The 20,118-nt window shown below is 41.7% G+C and overlaps 1 protein-coding gene and 1 long non-coding RNA gene across 2 annotated transcripts; one reads left to right on the top strand and one right to left on the bottom strand.

The window, feature by feature from the left end:
- Positions 1-1,178: 1,178 nt before the first annotated feature.
- wdr73 (WD repeat domain 73) lies at positions 1,179-13,960 on the top strand. Its single transcript, XM_055163338.1, has 9 exons — positions 1,179-1,406; positions 3,693-3,760; positions 3,844-3,929; positions 6,573-6,661; positions 7,195-7,262; positions 8,050-8,292; positions 9,304-9,314; positions 10,994-11,351; positions 12,897-13,960. The coding sequence occupies exons 1-9, from the start codon at positions 1,333-1,335 to the stop codon at positions 13,124-13,126; spliced, it is 1,227 nt and encodes a 408-aa protein (XP_055019313.1). The 5' UTR covers positions 1,179-1,332; the 3' UTR covers positions 13,127-13,960.
- Positions 13,961-16,398: 2,438 nt separating this feature from the next.
- On the bottom strand, positions 16,399-19,459 carry LOC129411900 (uncharacterized). The gene is made up of 2 exons (XR_008633489.1): positions 19,395-19,459; positions 16,399-19,312 (listed from the first exon to the last, which is right to left on the bottom strand). It is a non-coding gene; the product is annotated as an uncharacterized LOC129411900 (long non-coding RNA).
- Between the last annotated feature and the right edge of the window lie 659 nt (positions 19,460-20,118).

Here is a 20,118-nt window from a genome sequence, read left to right as displayed (position 1 = left end):
GTCCTGGTTTAGACCTGGTTTAGACCTGGTTTAGTCCTGGTTTAGTCCTGGTTTAGACCTAGTTTAGACCTGGTTTAGTCCTGGTTTAGTCCTGGTTTAGACCTGGTTTTAGTTCTGGTTTTAGTCCTGGTTTAGACCTGGTTTAGACCTGGTTTTAGTTCTGGTTTAGTCCTGGTTTAGTCCTGGTTTAGACCTGGTTTTAGTTCTGGTTTTAGTTCTGGTTTTAGTTCTGGTTTAGTCCTGGTTTAGTCCTGGTTTAGACCTGGTTTTAGTTCTGGTTTAGTTTCTGGTTTTAGTCCTGGTTTAGTCCTGGACTGGATTAGTCCTGGTTTTAGTCTTGGTGTTAGTTCTGGTTTAGAGGCGCACAGGAGGAAGTGCGGTTTACGCAGCGTACGCGAGAAAACACGATCCACACGCGGCTCACGGGAGCACGTCGGTGTCCGCGCAGTGTCTACGTAAGGAAACGTGGTCCGCGCGTTCTCAGGTTAATGACGATGACGTTTGTGTGTGTTTGTGTGTTTGTGTATGTTTGTTTGTGTGTGTTTGTGTGCGTGTCCCCCCATGTGGCAGGTCACTATAGGACAGTAGTGCAGACATCATGAGCCTATGCAGGTTGTTTTCAGGCGTTATTATATTTGTTATTTTCTTTTATATTTCACGTCGGGAGAATAATTTCCAAGACACGAATGTGTTTTTCCCTGTGCACTGCTGCCTCTGTTCTACTGGCTCTTCGACCTCGTCCATTGTGCGACTGACGCCGCCAACGTTAACATTATGTTTACATCGCTGTTAACTGCGTGTGTTTTGTGTGGCTTTCCGGCAATGAGTGGAATTACCGAAATAAAAAAATGTATAAATGTGTTTTGTGTGTGTGTGTGTGTGTGTGTTGTTGTTGTCCCAACAACACATAAAAACAGGTTTTATAATAAAGAAACTCACATACAGAAACACTAAAGTTAGAGATTAAAAATGAGATTAACGCGATTAAAAAACATAACGCGCTAAATATGACTGTAATTAATTAATCGCAATTAACGCGATAATTTGACACCCCTAATTATATTACAGTTTTATGAGTGTCCAGCTCAAAGAAACTCACGCACCAAAGCTGCAGTAGCGGCGCGTGTCCACAAGAGAGCGCCGTGTGCAAACGTGACGCCACTACGCCAGACCCGGAAGTAAACACGGTGGTTTGAAAAGAGACGCACGCGGCTCAGTAACATGCTCAGTAATGGATCTGTTAAAATAACAATCTAGGATCATGAATGGATCTATTAAAGTGACAGTCTAAGTCTCAGTCTGAAACACAGAAAACACTTTAAACACGCGGAGATGCGACACAGTGAAGAGGAGGAAGAGGAGGAAGAGGAGGCTCTGGACGACTGGTTCATCGACTCTCTGAAAACGTGAGCACATTTGGTAGATTTATGTCAGTAATAATAATAATAATAATAATAATAATAATAATAATAATATACACTGCTCCAAAATGCAAATGTGGACAGAACAATGTCTTAAGAGCAAATAATAATATAAGAAATATAAGAAATAATATGTTTAGCCACAGAGGGCTTCAGTTTATAGACACTCTGAAAATCAAAGTGAAATAATGATGTGGCAGGTCAGTCCAAAATTAAATTTCTGCAACTCAGAATGCTTCTCTGTATCTCCTGTGTCCCATGTGATTGTGTGCATGTTTGACGATGTCGTGGCTCCTAAAGAGACGATGGATGGAGTCTTGTGGGATGTCGTCCCAGATCTGTGTTAGGACATCACTGAGCTCCTGTAGAGTCTGAGGAGCAACCTGGAGGCGTCTGATGGACCCAAACATAATGTCCCAGAATGTTCTATCAGGTTTAAGTCAGGTGATCATGAGGGCCATTCAGTTGTATCAATCTCTTCGTCCTCCAGGTTCTGCCTGCAGACTCTTGCCACATGAGGTCAGGCATCGTCATGCATCAGGAGGAACCCAGGACCCACTGCACCAGCGTAGAGTCTGACAATGGGTTCAAAGATTTCATCCTGATACCTAATGACGTCAGACTTCTGTTTACTAGCCTGTAGAGATCTGTGTCTCCCTCCATGGATCTGCCTCCTCAGAACATCACTGAGCCACCACCAGAGTGGTGGCTCAGTGGTGGCAGAATGGTGGCAGCAGAGTGTTCTTCATGTCTTCTCCAGACTCTTCACAGGTGCTCAGGGTGAAGTTGCTTTCATCTGTGAAAAACACAAGGCACCAGTGGTGGACTTACCAATTCTGGTATCATTAGCAAATGGCAGTGAAGCTCCAGGGTGCTGGGTGGTGAGCACAAGGCCCACTACAGGACGTGGTGTCCTCAAGTCACCTTCATGAAGTGTTTGTGATTGTTTGGGCAGAGACATTCACACCAGTGTCCTGCTGGAGGTCATTCTGGAGTCATTCTGTAGGGACAGTGCTCAGCCTGTTCCTCCTGCACAAAGGAGCAGATATGGATCCTGCTGATGAGTTCAGGACCTTCTACAACCCTGTCCAGCTCTCCTAGAGGAACTGTCTGTCTTCTGAAAAATCCTCCATGTTCTGGAGATTGTGCTGGAGACACATTAAATCTTCATGCAACTTGTCCGGATGTGCCGTCCTGGAGAAGTTGGACAATCTGTGTAACTTGTGTAGGGTTCAGGAACAGCCTCATCCTCCCAGTAGTGATGATGAGTGTTGTCCAAGCAGCACTAAACACATGTCAAACCAGTCGTGTTTTAGGACTTGTCACATTGGTGCTGCTCTAGTGCCCCTGTTGTTCATTTCCATTAAAAGAGGAGCATCTTTTTGTTTCTAAAACATTGTCCTGTCCAGATTTGTATCAGTATGCAACATACATGTGTTTTCAAAGTGTTCCTTTCATTTTTTTGGACCGATGTATTTACTAATGAACAGAGGGGGTAGTACTCAGTTACATGTACTTGAGTAACTTACTTAGTAACTTGAGTACTTTTCTTCTGCGTGAATTATAATTTTTACTGAAGTAAAAGTTGTGCTTCCTCTTCCTGCTGTGAGTCTAAAGTGACAAAAACTTTGTGACAATCTGAAATGATTTGAACATTTGTGTTTCTTGCAGATCCTTCACATTTGGTGTTAGTTTGTCTCATTTTTGAGTCTGTCCTCTGAAAACAACAGATTTTGTGACTTATTTTATGTTTTGTCCTTCAAATGACATTACCTTTAAATTATAAATCACATGTTACGCCCCAACAGTTACATTTTAATTACTCTTACTTGAGTAGGACTTTTCCCAAATACAGTTTTACTCTTAATTTCTTTGACTCTACTTTGTACTCCTACTTGAAAGATATTATTCATAGTATCATTACTCTTGTACACTTTTTGGCCACTGTTCCTCCTCACAGGTGAACAGTGGAATAAACAGGTATATTTTAACCTTTAAATCCACAGTGTTTCTCATTAGTTCTGGAGACTCTGGAGGCCTGAGGGACTAACTGAAAATCTGACGGCTAATGCCAGGTAGCTTGTGACTGTATTGTTTTTTTCAGTGTGAGTAACAGAGCTTCAGACAGAGTAGTGCTTTCAGTTAGCATCACAGCCCCACGGAATGATGATGATCAGCTACAAACTACAGTTCTGAATAGGTTGTGCTTATGCAGTGGAATCATAATGAAAGTCTTTTTCTTGCTGGGATGTTGATGTGTTTGTTCCTCAGGTACACAGACCTGCACGTGTACGAGCTGGAGCAGGCCACACGTGTCCTGGAGTGGACCTCACAAACAAGTAACATGTTTAAACACACCACCTCAGCACATTTCAGTCATTCACTGCATCGGATAATCACAGGTTTATCCTTGTGTCCACAGCCGTGTGTGTGGCCGGATTCTCTGCTTCTAAAAATCAAATCTTGGAGCTCAGTTTACCACTTCGACTTTTGGCCCAACAGAACAAGGTAAATCAGTCCTGAGAGGCTTTTGAAACACATAAAGCTGTAAAATACAAATAGAAAAAAAAAAAAGAACGGAAAAGTGCAGCTCAACAAGTCGAGTCATCATATCCAGAGTCAGGGCAGTTTAAGGAGAGTAAGAGTCCTCAGGACAGAAGTGTCACTCTGTGTCCTGCAGCGTCACAGCAGCCTCCAGGGGGAGCCAGATGAGCTCTGGACACCGGAAAAACAAACTGCTCAAATTAGGGATGGGCATGATTAGTCGATTAATCGATAATTGATCATTAAGAATTTCATCGATTACATTCATTTTTAATCGACAAACCAAATGTAGGTTGCTGTGCGTAGCGTAGGGAGACCAAACGTCCATGTCCGGGGATTAATGGGTTCGTACATAGCTCTCGTAGCTCTCTGCACTCAGAAGGAGCGAGCAGACACAATCGGTCAGTCTGCAACCTGCCGAAGCACAAATGTGTATTTAACGATGACTTGTACAAGAAATTCCATGCTTTCCATTACGGTCGGGACAAGTGGGAGTCCATGTGCTCATTGTACAAAGCAGCACATATGTTTCTGTGTCCAGTGGGAAAAAGCTCACCAGAACACCGAAAACATGAAAAAGTTTTACCAGGTGAGAGTCGCTCAATGTGGATGATGAGTCCCCGCCCCCTCCCCCCGTACGCTGTCCTGGTTTTGACAAACACAAATCTGGTCACACTGACCTGTATTCACCTGAGTCATGTCTTTTAATCCGACAGAAATTGAACCACATCAGTGACACAAGAGCAGGAGATTTCCCTTCACTTAGTTTATGTAAATTAGTGATGTGGTTTTAAGTTTTGTTTCTGTGAGATTTGAACAAAACTGAATTAAACACATGATAATGTCAAACAGCTGATGTGGCTCTAGAGTCGTTATGTTTATATGTCGTAAAGTTGAATTTATTTATGCAGATTAGTGCAGATAGTAATAATAATGATGATCATTTTAATATAAAAACGTTAATGATTAATCGATAATCGATCATTAATTCTCCTGACGATCGATTAAGAACATTTGATCAAATGCCCATCCCTAGTTCAAATACACAATCCATCTGTCACAAAATGAATTCTTGTGAACTTTTAGTCATCTTAAAATGTTGTTGCCTGCTCAAAAATGTCCCTGGAGTTGTGTTTTGTTTTATTCACACATGTTTGAGTAACTCTATATTATTAGTGTGAGTACAAAGCTCCAAAGCTCAAAATGTTCTGTTCCACCTTGTGATGTCATGAAGTGGTAGTTTTCAACAGTTACCTTTTTATATTTTGTCTAGTAGAGATCTGTACGTCCATGAAATGATCCAGATGATTCAGGTGAAAGGTTGGAGAGTTTAAAAAGACAGTGGAGCACTTCCTGTATGACCACATGACACAACGGCCCTGTCTCATTTCTCTTTCCACACTTCCTTCTCCTTGAGCCTCTCTTTCTCTCTTCTGTCCTTCTGTCTGTCTGTCTCTTTCTTCTTTGTTCTCTCTCACTCTCTCTTCTCTCTCTCCTGTTCTTTCTTCCTCTCTTCTCTCTCGCTCTCTCTTTTGTCCTTCTCTCTTCCTCTCTGTGCTGTTCTTCTCTCTGACTCTGTCTCTCCATCTGTCTGTCTCCCTGTCTCTGTCTCTCTGTCTCTCCGTCTGACTGTCTCCCTCTCTCTGTCTCCCTGTCTCTGTCTCTCTGTCTCCCTGTCTCTGTCTCTCTGTCTCCCTGTCTCTGTCTCTCTGTCTCTCCGTCTCTCCATCTGTCTGTCTCTCTGTCTCTGTCTCTCCATCTGTCTGTCTCTCTGTGTCTCCGTCTGTCTGTCTCCGTCTCTCCGTCTGTCCGTCTCTTCGTCTGTCTGTCTCTCTGTCTCCGTCTCTCTGTCTCCATCTCTCTGTCTCTCTGTCTGTCCGTCTCTTCGTCTCTCTGTCTCTGTCTCTCTGTCTCCGTCTCTCTGTCTCCGTCTCTACCTCTCTTTAGTTGATCAAAATCCCCAAATATTAAGTTCTAAATATTCGGTAAAAACGCTCAGTGTACCAGCCAGTCAGCCACAAGAGCAGCCAGAATTCACAGAAAAACAACATTCAGTTCTGTGTTTGTCATTTGTGAAACAGGTAAAATGAGGACGATGTGTAATTATGTCGAAATAATAGAAAAGTGTCTTGAACAGTGTAGTAACAGACAACCCTGTGTCCTCTTTTGTTTTATTTTTCTTTTCTATTTTGGCTTGTACATTTACATTTATATAATTCTGTCTTATTTGACACCCGTCTCTTGCTCTTTTTTGATACTTATTTAGATTTTATTATTACCATTTATATTTTATTATTATAATATATTGTGAGCTACTGTGTCCAAGTCATTTCCCTGTGGATCAGTGCATTTAATCTCAGTCTAAATAAACGGTGTGAGGATGATCCTGGCTCAGATCTGGTCCACTGCTCCTGACAGGTTTAACCCAGAGACGCTGAAGGATTTTGGTCTTCCTTTGGGTTAGTTGGTTATAACTGCTGTGACAATGGTGTGGGACTATTTTAGACCTGGTTTAGCCATAATTTAGACTTGAATTAGTCCCGTTAAAGGTGTGAAAAATAACATAAGACTGTGTAACATGATTCCATTCTTGTGTGTTGTGTTCAGGGTCTCTGCGCCGAGCGGGATTTTAAAGTTGTCCATGGAGGATTTTCAGACACTCCCATCCACAGCTTCAAACACATCCCAGGAACCAGGCAAGAGTCTCCTCATTTTGAACATTAACCTGATAAAGCAGTTTCCTCATAAAAAAAACTCACCTGTGACGTGGTGATGTCATGAAGTGCTGCTTTGTGTCCACACTCCACTGAGTTTTATGTTCATCTTTCTGTTGTTTAAAAGCTGCACTCTGTGAGGTCAGGTGTAGAGTCTGCCACCGTGGCAGGTTCCACAGTGTGGCCGACTTGTCCATCTGCATTTATTCAATTACACATTTTTTTCTATTTCTCAAAAATACACTCAAAAACATTCTATATGTGTGTTCTTACTGTGAACGGGGTGACCTCTCCATAGATTTGACTTGTAACTTGACCTGGTGGCATTATCTGCTTGTCTCTGCAGACACATCTCCATGAAGACAAATAGGTGGCAAACTCTCTACCAGAAAAGTTACACAGTGGTGCTTTAAGTTTGAAACCATGAAATACTGAGGATAAGATGCCAGAAGTATTAAAAAAACAGAGTTGAGTTATTCAGAGTTGGGATCATTCATATTTGTGTTGTTGTGCAGATGTGCTGTGTCCAGTGGGGGTCAGAGCTGCTCTCTGCTGCTGTGGGACCTCGGGGGAGATGACACAGGTCAGTTTGAGTTAAGCACATTTTATAAACATGAGTTAAGCATGTTCAAAAATAACTTTCTCTGATCATTTTAATCCTCATTCATTTTTTATGTCAAAAACATTGGACATTATGGCCTATTTATCTATGTTATCATTTGGTAGATCTCAAAACGATTATCCAATCAGAAAACAGAATGAGCGTCACATGAGTCTCGCTCGGGTCAGTGAGGGGATTCTGGAGGATCTGAGCTTCCACACGAGGCCTGTCCGTAAACTGAGAATGAGACACACTTGTGTATGTCCTCGAGCTGCAGGTGAAGGCTCTGGAGACACAGGGTCAGTAGGGATTGTAGACGCCTTTTTGAAACTGTAGGCTGCATCTAGTTCCTTTAAGAACGTTTTCCTCCACAGAGCTACTCATTTTAGCAGTCATAAGAAATTGAGCATATAAGAGCCACAGTGAGCCTTAGATGAGGTACAGTTAGATGCATAAACGTAAAGAATTATCCATTTGTTTGTGTACAGAGTTAGGCATCAAAATGATACAGTGCAGTGGTATAAGGCATTTCATGAATCAAATTTTACTTATTCAGCACAATACATGTAACTTAGAAGTCCCTTGGCAAGATACTTGGAACAAGGCGGAGAGATCCTGGTAGCTCTCGAGCTACAGGTGTAACTGGAACACTGAAGCAGTCCTTTGGCCTGTAGCAGCAGCAGTTTGACTTGAGTTTGAAACAGAAGATGAGATCCAGGGCTCAAAGTGACCTGTGTGTGTGTGTGTTTTTATTTTCTCTCTGTGTCAGATGTGATCAAGCGAACAGGACAAATCAAAGTTAAATGTGAGTCTTCTGCTGGACGAGACGGAGAGGACGGAGCAGACGGAGGGGACAGAGAGGACAGAGAGGTGGGGGCAGAGTGGAGCAGAGGGAGGCAGATGGCGGCTCCTCCCTCTCAGAGCTCAGAGCCGAGGATTCTTCATGGAGCAACGACCAACGACGTCCAACTCACCGACATCAACACTGGAAAACAACTCTACACAATACAGGGTAAAATAAACCTGCTACTACTACTACTACTACTGCTGCTACTACTACTACTGCTACTACTACTACTACTACTGCTACTACTACTACTACTACTACTACTACTACTACTACTGCTACTACTGCTACTGCTACTACTACTACTACTACTACTACTACTGCTACTACTACTACTACTACTACTACTACTACTACTACTACTACTGATACTACTGCTACTACTGCTACTACTGCTACTGCTGCTACTGCTACTACTGCTACTACTGCTACTACTACTACTGCTACTACTACTACTACTACTACTGATACTACTGCTACTACTGCTACTACTGCTACTGCTACTACTACTACTACTACTGCTACTACTGCTACTACTGCTACTACTACTGCTACTACTACTACTACTACTACTGATACTACTGCTACTACTGCTACTACTGCTACTGCTACTACTACTACTGCTACTACTGCTACTACTACTACTACTACTACTACTACTACTACTACTACTACTGCTACTACTACTACTGCTACTACTACTACTACTACTACTACTGCTACTACTACTACTACTACTGCTACTACTGCTACTACTGCTACTACTGCTACTACTGCTACTACTGCTACTACTACTACTGCTACTGCTACTACTGCTACTACTGCTACTACTACTACTACTGCTACTACTGCTACTACTACTATTGCACTACTTCTGCTATTATTAAAGGGAACAATCTACTACGACTGATATTACACCCACAATTTGAATTTCCTCGTACCGCTAACTATTACTGTTACTTGAAATGATTATCTTTAAGGTTATGCTAAAACTATACCCCGTTTCCACTAGTTAATATTGGAGAAGTTTATAAGTTTATAATTTTACTGAACAAGGAGCAAATCTCTTCTACATGACACAATAGTTCTGATTACACAGAACAATAATGAACACTTTAATTTTATTAAATTCATGTTTGAACCGTGCACTTACTTGCACACAAATTGTCCCTGCAGAAGTCATCACGGTTAACGCTGTCCGTGCCTCGTTTCCTGATTTCAGTGGCCTCCTTGATCCAGCGTTTGAACTTGTTGTTTTCTGATCCAATGACCCGAGTCCGATCCATAATGTGGTTGGTCCTTTTACAGTGGTCTGATATGGTGGATGCATTGTCTTTAAAAAGAACCCATGAAGTTAAAGGTTCATGCCTTGGATCCTCCTTCAGGTTGTCTCTGCATTTCTTCTCTGTGAGGAGATGACCCCCACTAGATCATTGTAAATCACCACCAAGTCTTGTTTGTATAACTCCAGCCTGGGATGTCTCCACAGGACTGTCTCTGCAAAGGAATGTCCTTAAACGCACATATGTTTCACACAGTAGAACCTTTAAACATATATAAGATTTCAGTGTTTAAGCATTAACTCAATATTCAAACAAATATATATCTATCAATCAATCAATCAATCAACAACTTTATTAATCCCAAAGGGCAATTCAGTTCGTACATCTCTGGTCGTGCACAATCTACAAATAATAAAAGAAAGAAAAAGAAAGACAGACACCAGACGTTCAAACCTCAGAGCGTCAGGGACACAGTAACAAATTCACTTTCCATTTAAAATCTTTATGGCAGAAGGAATAAAAGATTTGGTGTAATGGTTAGTCTTTTGCTGTGGGGTGACATAGCGCCTCCCAGAGGGCATTTTCATGAACCGTGAGTGCAGTACATGGTTAGTCTGGCTCAGTGTGGTCTTAGTCTTTTGGTGCACCTGATGTCTCCACACAGAGGCCAAATCCTCCATCTGAACACCACTGATGTTGCCGCACACTTTCACTCTCTGGTTCAGACTGTTCTTGTCCTTCACAGATAACCCATAAAACCAACAGATAAAAGAAAAGGTCAGCAAACTTTCGATAAAGGAATGATAAAAATTATTTAAAATGTTAGACGATACATTAAAAGAGCTGAGCTTCCGCATCAAGCGAACCCGCTGCTGTCCTCGTTTCATAAATTATAAAATATAAATTCAATGTTTAATATGCACTTGTGATGCGCTCAAGAAACTTCACCACCTGATGCAGCCTTCAATACACTCTACTTCTAAAAATCTAAAATCAGATACTAGTCGACACTAAAACTAGTATCAAAGTTTGACACTCTCTTGAGCAAGTATCAATAATAAAAAAGTGCCATTGACAGGACAGAGCTGAACGTTTCCTGAATGTCTTTAGAATGATGATGAGCTGGATCAGAACAAGTGGAAGAGCACATAGGGAAAAGAAAGTACTGCAGAAAATCAAAAAAGCTTAAGAGATAAACACTTAAATCTATCAGAAAATGACTTGAAAGTAGTGAAATCATTTTGCTGCATGGACAGATCATTTTACTTGATAAGTTCTCTTACATTAAACGACCTCTAGACTAGAATGAAGCATCTCAGAACTATTAAGTTGATAATCTAAATCTAAAAACGAGATGAATAACCTTATATAAGTTTGAAAATCTTGGCCAGATCAGAGACATTTAGAATGTGCCATTTAATGCTGAAAATCACCTTCCTTCTAAATTAAGAGTGTGTTTTATTGTCATCGTGGTATCGGAAGAATCAGTCTTGAGTATTGAGTTTATTCCTGAGTACTGGAATAGAGTTTGAAAGTGTAGAAGTGTCGAGTGTTGTCCTCACTGTCTCCTCTTGTGTCTTCAGCCTGTGCAGTGTCAGAGCCCGTCTCCTGTCTCCACTTCCTCAGGTGACGGAGCGTTCGTGTGCGGCTCTGTAAACGGCAGCGTCCTGGAGGCGGACTCTCGCTCTCCCGCCCCGCCCACCTGCCACCCCGCCCCCTCTGTGCGTAGCCCCGCCCCCACCTCCTCCGCCCCCTGGAGCATGGACGCGTGCGGCGGCCTCGTGGTGCGTTCAAGGGCCTCTGGACAAACTGTAGTGTCAGATCTGCGGAGGATGGACTCGTGTGTGGCTCAGGCTCTGGTCTCAGCGAGCGATGGGAAAAACAGAGGGTCCCTGAACGTGTCGTGGTCTCCAGCGCTGCAGCATCACATCGCTCTGTCAGGTCTGTGGGCTGAAGAGCAAAACAAACATGGAAAACTTGGCAGTAAACAGAGGGGGAAAAAATACTGACAAACTAAGACACCAGAACACTTATGGGTAAAAACAACAAAATATTTTATGGGAAGTGCCTTTTGTTTAGACAATGATGACATTTTTGGGGCTTAAAAATGCAAAACTCTGAACCCACCCTTGAATAGGCTCTGCTGTAGCGTTTCTGTCTACACTGACCAAGACGCAAAACTCTGGTCAGATCTGCTCACGTCGTGTACACATTTACATCACCAACATACAGTACACAGAAACAAACATGTGGCATGCACACACAATCCAATTCTACACACTTTTGCATCACTGTATGCAGCAGATTTCCTCCTGAAAACACTCGTCTAAACGCAAAATAAAAAGTGAAGACGCGACGTTGCCTAAGTAAAAGTATCTTTACTTTGCTTAATTCCTACTCAAGTAAAAGTAAAAGTAACCATCTAAAAATCAACTTGAGTAAAAGTTAATAAGTAATTCATTTAAAATGTAATATGAGTAAAAGTTACTTAGTTACTTTCAATTACTTGATGTAAAAGAATGAGTCATAAATCAAATCCAGCACAAGTTGTTTTAATCAACTTTTAGGTGATACAGACAAACTTTGTACATTTTAAAGAGAACTGAGCTAAACCGGGACTAAACCGGGACTAAACCGGGACTAAACCGGGACTAAACCGGGACTAAACCAGGACTAAACCAGGACTAAACCAGGACTAAACCAGGACTAAACCAGGACTAAACCAGGACTAAAGGGCGAAGTATAGTTCTGAGTCCACTCAACACACACTGCCGCCTTCACTTTGTTGCTGTCGTTTTTGATTTTTGGGTCTGTGTCAAGGTCTATGTGCTGCAAAATAATTCACCACCACAACACTGGGAGACGAGGATTTAAACCTGGTGTTAGTGTAAACCAGGCTCAGCAACTTTAAATACTCAAGGAGCCATTTGGAGCAACTCCCACAGAAAAGAAAACACTCAGAGCCACAAAACCATTTAGACTCTAAAATGAGGAGAAAACTGCAAAACATTTTTTACCTGTGTGCTGAGCTCTGTGTAAAAGACTAGAGTGTGTTACATTTATGAAATCAGCGGCTGCTCGGCCCCGGGTGTGGGGTGGCACCGCAGTCCCGTGGCTCACCTCGCATGCAGCCCACGCAATTTCCTTTCATTTCCCGCAGATTATTGTTGTTGGGTTTTTTTTTTTCGCTTTTTTTTTTCTCTCTATCATTCTGAATTGACTCAGTAACGAGGGTGGGTCCCAGTGTTATGAAGTAAAATACTTGGGTCAAAATGTACATGAGTAAAAGTAAAATGACATATTTCAAAAACTACTTAAAAAATGACAAATTACTCATAAAAACTACTCAGTTACAGTAACGTGAGTAAATGTAATTGTTACTTTCCACCCTTGGTAGTAAAGTAGTTATTACATAAAGCAGTAACCTTTACACCCGTCTCTTTATCTGCTGTATTGACTGTCTCTCTGGTTTCCTGTCTCTTTCAGGTGTGAGCGGGCTGGTGCAGATTCACAACACGTCGCTCTGGGGGGCGGAGCTTCAGGCCGCACACGCTCAGTTTGAACACAGAGGTCACGTGGTCTCATCTCCTGAAGATGATGTCATCACTACAAGTCACGCGTGGCACCCCGAGCGACCGCGAACGCTACTTTCGGCTGCAAGTGATGCCTCGGTGCACGTGTGGGACTGGAACCACCAATCAGAGAGCAGCGAGTGAGGACGGACCAATTGGAGAGGAGCGAGTGAGGACGGACCAATTGGAGAGCAGCGAGTGAAGACGGACCAATCAGAGAGCAGTGAGTGAAGACGGACCAATCAGAGAGCAGTGAGTGAAGACGGACCAATCAGAGAGCAGTGAGTGAAGACGGACCAATCAGAGAGCAGTGAGTGAGGACGGACCAGTTGGAGAAGAGCAAGTGATGACAGACGGATTGACTGATCACATGATCACACATGAACCAGAGCAGGTTTCTCACGCTGCCTTCACATGCTCTCGGAAACTTGGACGATCTGGCCTTCAACTTCCAAAAATGGGAATGAATGTCTAGTCCCTCCTCTGTTCTCCTCTCCCTCTCTTCTCCCTCTCTTCTCCCTTCTCCTCTCCCCCTCGTCTTCCTCGTGTCTCGCTGCAGAGGACATTAATGGGAGCTGGTTGCTCTTGGTGTGAGTTTGGTGACAAACTCAGAGGGATTTTCCATTGAATCAGTGAAGTGAGGTGATGTTCACACATGCTGCTGTGTTCTGGAGCGACCCCAGTGACTATAGATGTACTTCTGTTTACTTCACTTTTGAGTTGGCCTTGTTCACAACCTCCACCTCAAACACCAGGAGCCACATGAGAGACACCACACACACAACTGATCACCATGACAACGAGCTTCAAGCACTCACTGGAGCTGTACATGGTGCTCTCCACACACTGAAGACTGCACACACTGCTCACAGCAGAAGAACTCACTCACAGACTCACCTGCAGACAGACCCGGACTCACCTGCAGACACAGACTCACCTGTGCAGACACAGACTCACCTGTGCAGACACAGACTCACCTGTGCAGACAGACACCTGCAGACACAGACTCACCTGTGCAGACACAGACTCACCTGTGCAGACACAGACTCACCTGTGCAGACACAGACTCACCTGTGCAGACACAGACTCACCTGTGCAGACACTGACTCACCTGTGCAGACACAGACTCACCTGCAGACAGACCCAGACTCACCTGCAGACAGACCCAGACTCACCTGTGTCTGTTCATATGAATAGGCCTGTGTTCGAGCGCTGGAGGATGTGTAGATGGGCATGAGTTGTTCTGTGTGAGTGAGAGTGGAGCTGCTCAGAGAGTTTCTGTACAAGTGTGTGTAGTTGCAGCTCGTGTGTGTCGCTGCTGCTGTGAACTGTCTCTCACATTATGTCATGATCTCTGAGTTTCCAAGGTCACATGAATGCAGCGTCACTTCTCTGCTGCTGTGAGCCTGAGCTCATGGGTTACACACTTGAACCACTGGGCTCAGGAACATCAGTCTGATGTGACAGGAGCAGCACCTGTCAGTTTAGCGTGAATCCACTGAACACTTGATTAGCACTTCATTAAAGAGCTACAGTGCTTGTGTCTGCTGTTGTTATAATCTACAATACCCATGGGGCATTGTTAGAATTACTAAAAGAAATAAGACAAACTGGAGAAGGAAGTGTGCGCGCCGCGTGAACTGGTGGAGCTGAAAACAGATCAGAGCAATGACGTCTTGAATCCAGGAGAATAAAGATGATTCAAACATGAATCAGTCCAAACACAAGTTCAGAGGAGAAACGACTACAGAGCTCCTTAACATATGAATGTATTTACATTGATACTTTTTCTTTATTTGGTTTAATTTGGATGATTCATCCATAGTGTCATAACGATTCAAAAACTGTACGTTTGTGTATTGTGGATTTGAATTAAAAATAGTGTATTAATGAAAGAGAGAAAAGAGACTGAAGAGAAACGACCTGAACACTCTTCACATGTTTTAACGTTAATGACTGATCAGAAATGTGGATTGTTGAAAATAAAATCACAAACTGAAGTTAAATGAATCACGTGTGTTTATTCCATTGACATGAGTGAATGAGCTGCTGTGGAGCTACAACATGAGTCTGGGCACATCATATTTTTACTATTTGATCCATGTCACATCTTTTCCACTGTCAGTGTCACTGAACATGATGATGTACGGGGATTTAGAAGAAAGAGTATTTTTCACAAACATCTCCAAGGACATTTTTTGATGATATGAAGTGAAAAGTAAACCAGGGATAAGGTGAAAATGTCCATGATCTATACCAGAGGTGGGACCTGCAAGTCGTGACTTGGACTCAAGTCAGACTTGAGTCACTATGTTTAGGACTTGAGACTTGATAAAATAGACAAAGACTTGGGACTTGACTTGTACTTGAAGATCAGTGACTTGGGACTTGACTCGGACTTGAGGCCTGTGACTTAAGAAGACTTGATGCTTCTCCTAAAAAATATCTGTTTTTAGAAAATGTTCTCTTTACAGTTGATAAATGTGATTCTTAATTTTACAGGAATAAAGTGGAACATGTCGCTCCCACTTCTGTTTTTTACTTTGGATGTAACTGAGATACTGTGATGTGATATCATCAAATGTACTACAGTAATATACAGTACAATACAGTACAGTACAGTAATATACAGTACAGTACAGTACAGTACAGTAATATACAGTACAGTAATATACAGTACAATACAGTACAGTACAGTACAGTACAGTATACAGTACAATACAGTACAGTACAGTAATATACAGTACAGTATACAGTACAGTACAGTACAGTAATATACAGTACAATACAGTACAGTACAGTAATATACAGTACAGTACAGTAATATACAGTACAGTACAGTACAGTAATATACAGTACAATACAGTAAAACAGAGGGAACTACAGAGAACATGATCCTTCTATTTCAGTGCAAACTACACAATAAAATAATTTATTAAGCACTCTTAAATCTAAATTCTTTCTATTTTGACCTAAATAATTTGCACTCTTGTCAAGAAATTTAAAAAGGAAAAATTAGCAAGCTATATTTGGTACTGTTTTGCCTTAAAGACTTGAAATGACTTGAAGCTCAAAGCAGACGACTTGGACTTGACTCAGACTTGAGGTCAAAGAAGTTTACTTGAGACTTGGTCCCTCCTCTGATGTGTATCTAGATCTTACACTTGAATAGAACACGGTGCCACGTGAAGGTCACTCATGTTAAACCCATTAGTTTAAACCTAAATTATTTTCTACGATTTCATTTAATGACAACAAAACGTGGGTGCAGGAGTTCGATAATATGGTTTAAAGCTCTGAAATGTGAGTTTTGCGATGTCTCCTTTAATGTTTATTATATATTAGATAAATCTTTGCTCTTTACATTGATCTAAAAATAAAAGTCATGTGCTTAAGAACAAAACCAAACACACAGCTTTGTCAGAATCACGTTTATGCACAGGGCAGATTTAGTACAAATTGCTGTTTACAGTCGGAGCCATTTCAACTTGAATTCAACTACAGACAAAACATAAACTACAAGTCTCAGCTGTTTCAGAATGTCACTGTTTCCAACACATGAGCAGCTGAGAATCAAAGCAGCTCCTTTATATCGTTTCTCCACAGCTCTTAAAAGAAAGAAAAGTCCAAAATGTTTCTACGTTATTAAAAAGCTGCAAATGTTAAAGTTACATTTCTGAAATGGCATCATATTTTCAAAATCCAAAACTATACAAATAAATCCATATGCCCCAATTCATATATACACATTCATTTTACAAACCAATAGTTCCAAACACAAAAGCAACACATTTAGTGGAATTAAGGAAGTTACTGCCAAACGTTCTGCAGCCACAAAACTATTACACTTATACATTTCAACTAAACTCAAGATTCCCTTTAACCCCACGCTCTTTCTTTTTGTCATTTCAGTCGAAAATACAAATCTCAGGTACAGTTTGGGTTTACTGGTCTAAATTTCTCCAAAGTAATGTCTTCATGAATAATAGTTCATACTTTATAAAAGACTTTAGTCATTTTAAATGCCTCTTGAAAATAGTGCTTGATTTTTGTATTTGCACAAAATATTAAAACATTTCAAAAGTCAAATGTACAAATTTCCACAAATGTATGAATTCTTTTTTCTAAGGGCACACCGTTTGTTTAGAGAAGTGTTTATTTTTGTGCGTCTGTCATGTTCTCATCGTGGTCTCAGCGCTCACTGTGAAACATGTCCAAAACTCTTTAAACAGAACACAAAGAGGAGATTTTACACTCATGCATAGTTTAAGTAGAGATGCACACATTCACTTCTGATTCCATCATTGATCCTATGATTCTACGTATGTGCTCATACCCGATCTTCACCATTAACAGCTCAATGAAGTATTTTCTACTTCAGTATTTGTATGGATGCATCTCTAGTTTTCATGTGTTTGCTCATTTAGTGACATGACAGCAGCGCTGGAAGAACAAACTCAGCTCAGTTTGAGTTTAGTGTGATTTGTCGACGCAGTCACAGTGTATAATAAGGTCTATTATTAAAACATCTCCAGAGGGAAACCACTTTCAGAGCTACAGTTTACATCCTAAGCAAATGTCATTAAACTCTGTTAAAAAGCCTGAGCTTTGAGCATTAGAAGTCCATTAATAAATGACACGATTCACTTTAAAGAAATGTTCCATCTGATCAAAACTGCTTCACTGTGTGTTTGTTCATTCTCACTTCTCCGGTTCTCCAGTTTATTCAAGGGGAAAATTAAGTCTTTGTTCAAAAACAAAAAGCATTTTTAGAAGAAAAAGTGAAAATTTAATTCAAAGTGCAAATTTCAGATTACAATTTGTCATTTAATCTCATCTAAATAATATATTTAAGATCCTCCGTTTGGAGGAGGAGGATTTTTATTAGGAATAGGAATTTATTTATGGACAGAATAGAGAAATAAAACCCCAGGATCATGTAGAGGGACTTAATGTGAACATCTGAAGTGAAAATAACAAGGGTCACAGCAGCAGTTAAAGAGAGGAGTATTTTTTCAATACTAAGTGAACTGGACCTGGAGTGAATGGAGCTGGAAGTGCCTCCATGAACACTTCCTATTTGGAACGAGATCACACGATAAATATTGAACCCCAAAATAGTTCCATCTTTCATACACTGAAAGACAAGTGGCTGCAGTAATGATCACACAGGCCTGGACGAGACATCAAACTCCCCATGTTCACTGGACACACGTGTGAAAGAGTGAACGCAGCTCATCCTCTCATCCTGTCTGAGCTAAAACAGCATTGAGGTACAGGCCATGTAGTTCAAAAATTCTGTGAGAGCAAAAATACAAAACGACTTAATATTAAATGTTCTTTCTGAAGTCAGAAGATTTCCAAAAATGAAAAAAAAGGACATCCAGAATTCCAATGTCAAGTCCTAAGCCATAATAACGGAGAAGTTCTAGTTGTGTGGAAATGTTTTTGAAAGAAAAGTTCAAAATAACGCTCCAACTCAAAGCAGAAACCAAAAGATAAAGGCTCAGGTCCACACATGACCTGACTCATGAGCTCAAGTCAGGAGTGGGATCTGAGTGGATGTTAAAGTGCCCACGACAGGCCCGACTAGTGAATATTACAACACACTTAAGATCACATATGAGCTATTTTTAGTTTTCAAAAGACTTCCTGGAAATCATGACATCACACTAGGGAAATCCAGAACTATTACCTAGCAACATTTTTGTACAGCATCAGAAAAGTATTTGTAAATAGACTATTCACCCTCATGTCACAAACCAGGAAGACGTTTGGAAACACGCGATGACGACTTCAGGTGTATTTCCCAACGCTGGACTCACCCGACTGTGATCAAACCCACTGAAGGAAATGTGATGGAGACTGCAGACGCATGTGCTGGAATTGAGCCCCTCATCTCTTCTAATCACATGCAGCAGTGCAGTCAGAGCTGTGTGTCCGGGAGGAAAAGATGAAAACTGAGGTGTGGTTGGAACTGTTGATGAGCCGAACAGAACGGAACACTCCAACGACACGGAGATGAAGACAACTGGGCCTGGAGAGCTTTAATCCCATCTTTCCAAACGTCTTCTTGGTTTGTGACGTAAGTGTGAACAGAGAAGACTTGAAGTGACTTGTGGACAGAACTCTCCCAGTGTGATGTCCATGTCTGTGGATTTAAAACTGTTTTCTCCTTTTCTTCAAATTGCTTCTTGATCAGAGTAAAAGTGTCACTTCTACTGACAGAAGCTGTGACCAAACCACACCAACATGAGAATCCTCCAAACCTGTCACACACACACACACTCAACACACACACACTCAACACACACTCAACACACACACACACTCAACACACACTCAACACACACACACACACTCAACACACACTCACACACACACACACTCAACACACACACACTCAACACACACACACACTCAACACACACACACTCAACACACACTCAACACACACACACACTCAACACACACACACACACACACTCACACACACACTCACACACACTCAACACACACACACACTCAACACACACACACACACACTCAACACACACACACACACAACTCAACACACACACACTCAACACACACACACACACACTCAACTCACACACTCACACACACACACACACACACACACACTCACACACACACACACTCACACACACACACACAACACACACACTCAACACACACATCACACACACACACACACTCAACACACACACACACACTCACACACACACACACACACACTCACACACACACACACACACTCAACACACACACTCACACTCAACACACACACACACACACTCAACACACACACACACACACACACTCACACACACACACTCAACACACACACACTCACTCAACACACACACACTTTCACTCAACACACACACACTTTCACTCAACACACACACACACACACACTTTCACTCAACACTTTCACTCAACACACACACACACACTTTCACTCAATACACTTTCACTCAACACACACACACTTTCACTCAACACACACACACTTTCACTCAACACACACTTTCACTCAACACACACACACTTTCACTCAACACACACACACACTTTCACTCAACACACACACACACTTTCACTCAACACAC

The sequence above is a fragment of the Boleophthalmus pectinirostris genome, unplaced genomic scaffold (assembly GCF_026225935.1).
Source record: "Boleophthalmus pectinirostris isolate CB_2022bp ecotype Guang Dong unplaced genomic scaffold, ASM2622593v1 HiC_scaffold_6, whole genome shotgun sequence".
Classification (NCBI taxonomy): Eukaryota; Metazoa; Chordata; class Actinopteri; order Gobiiformes; family Gobiidae; genus Boleophthalmus; species Boleophthalmus pectinirostris.
Note: the sequence above shows the minus strand (reverse complement) of the source record. Positions and strands in the feature narration are given on the sequence as shown.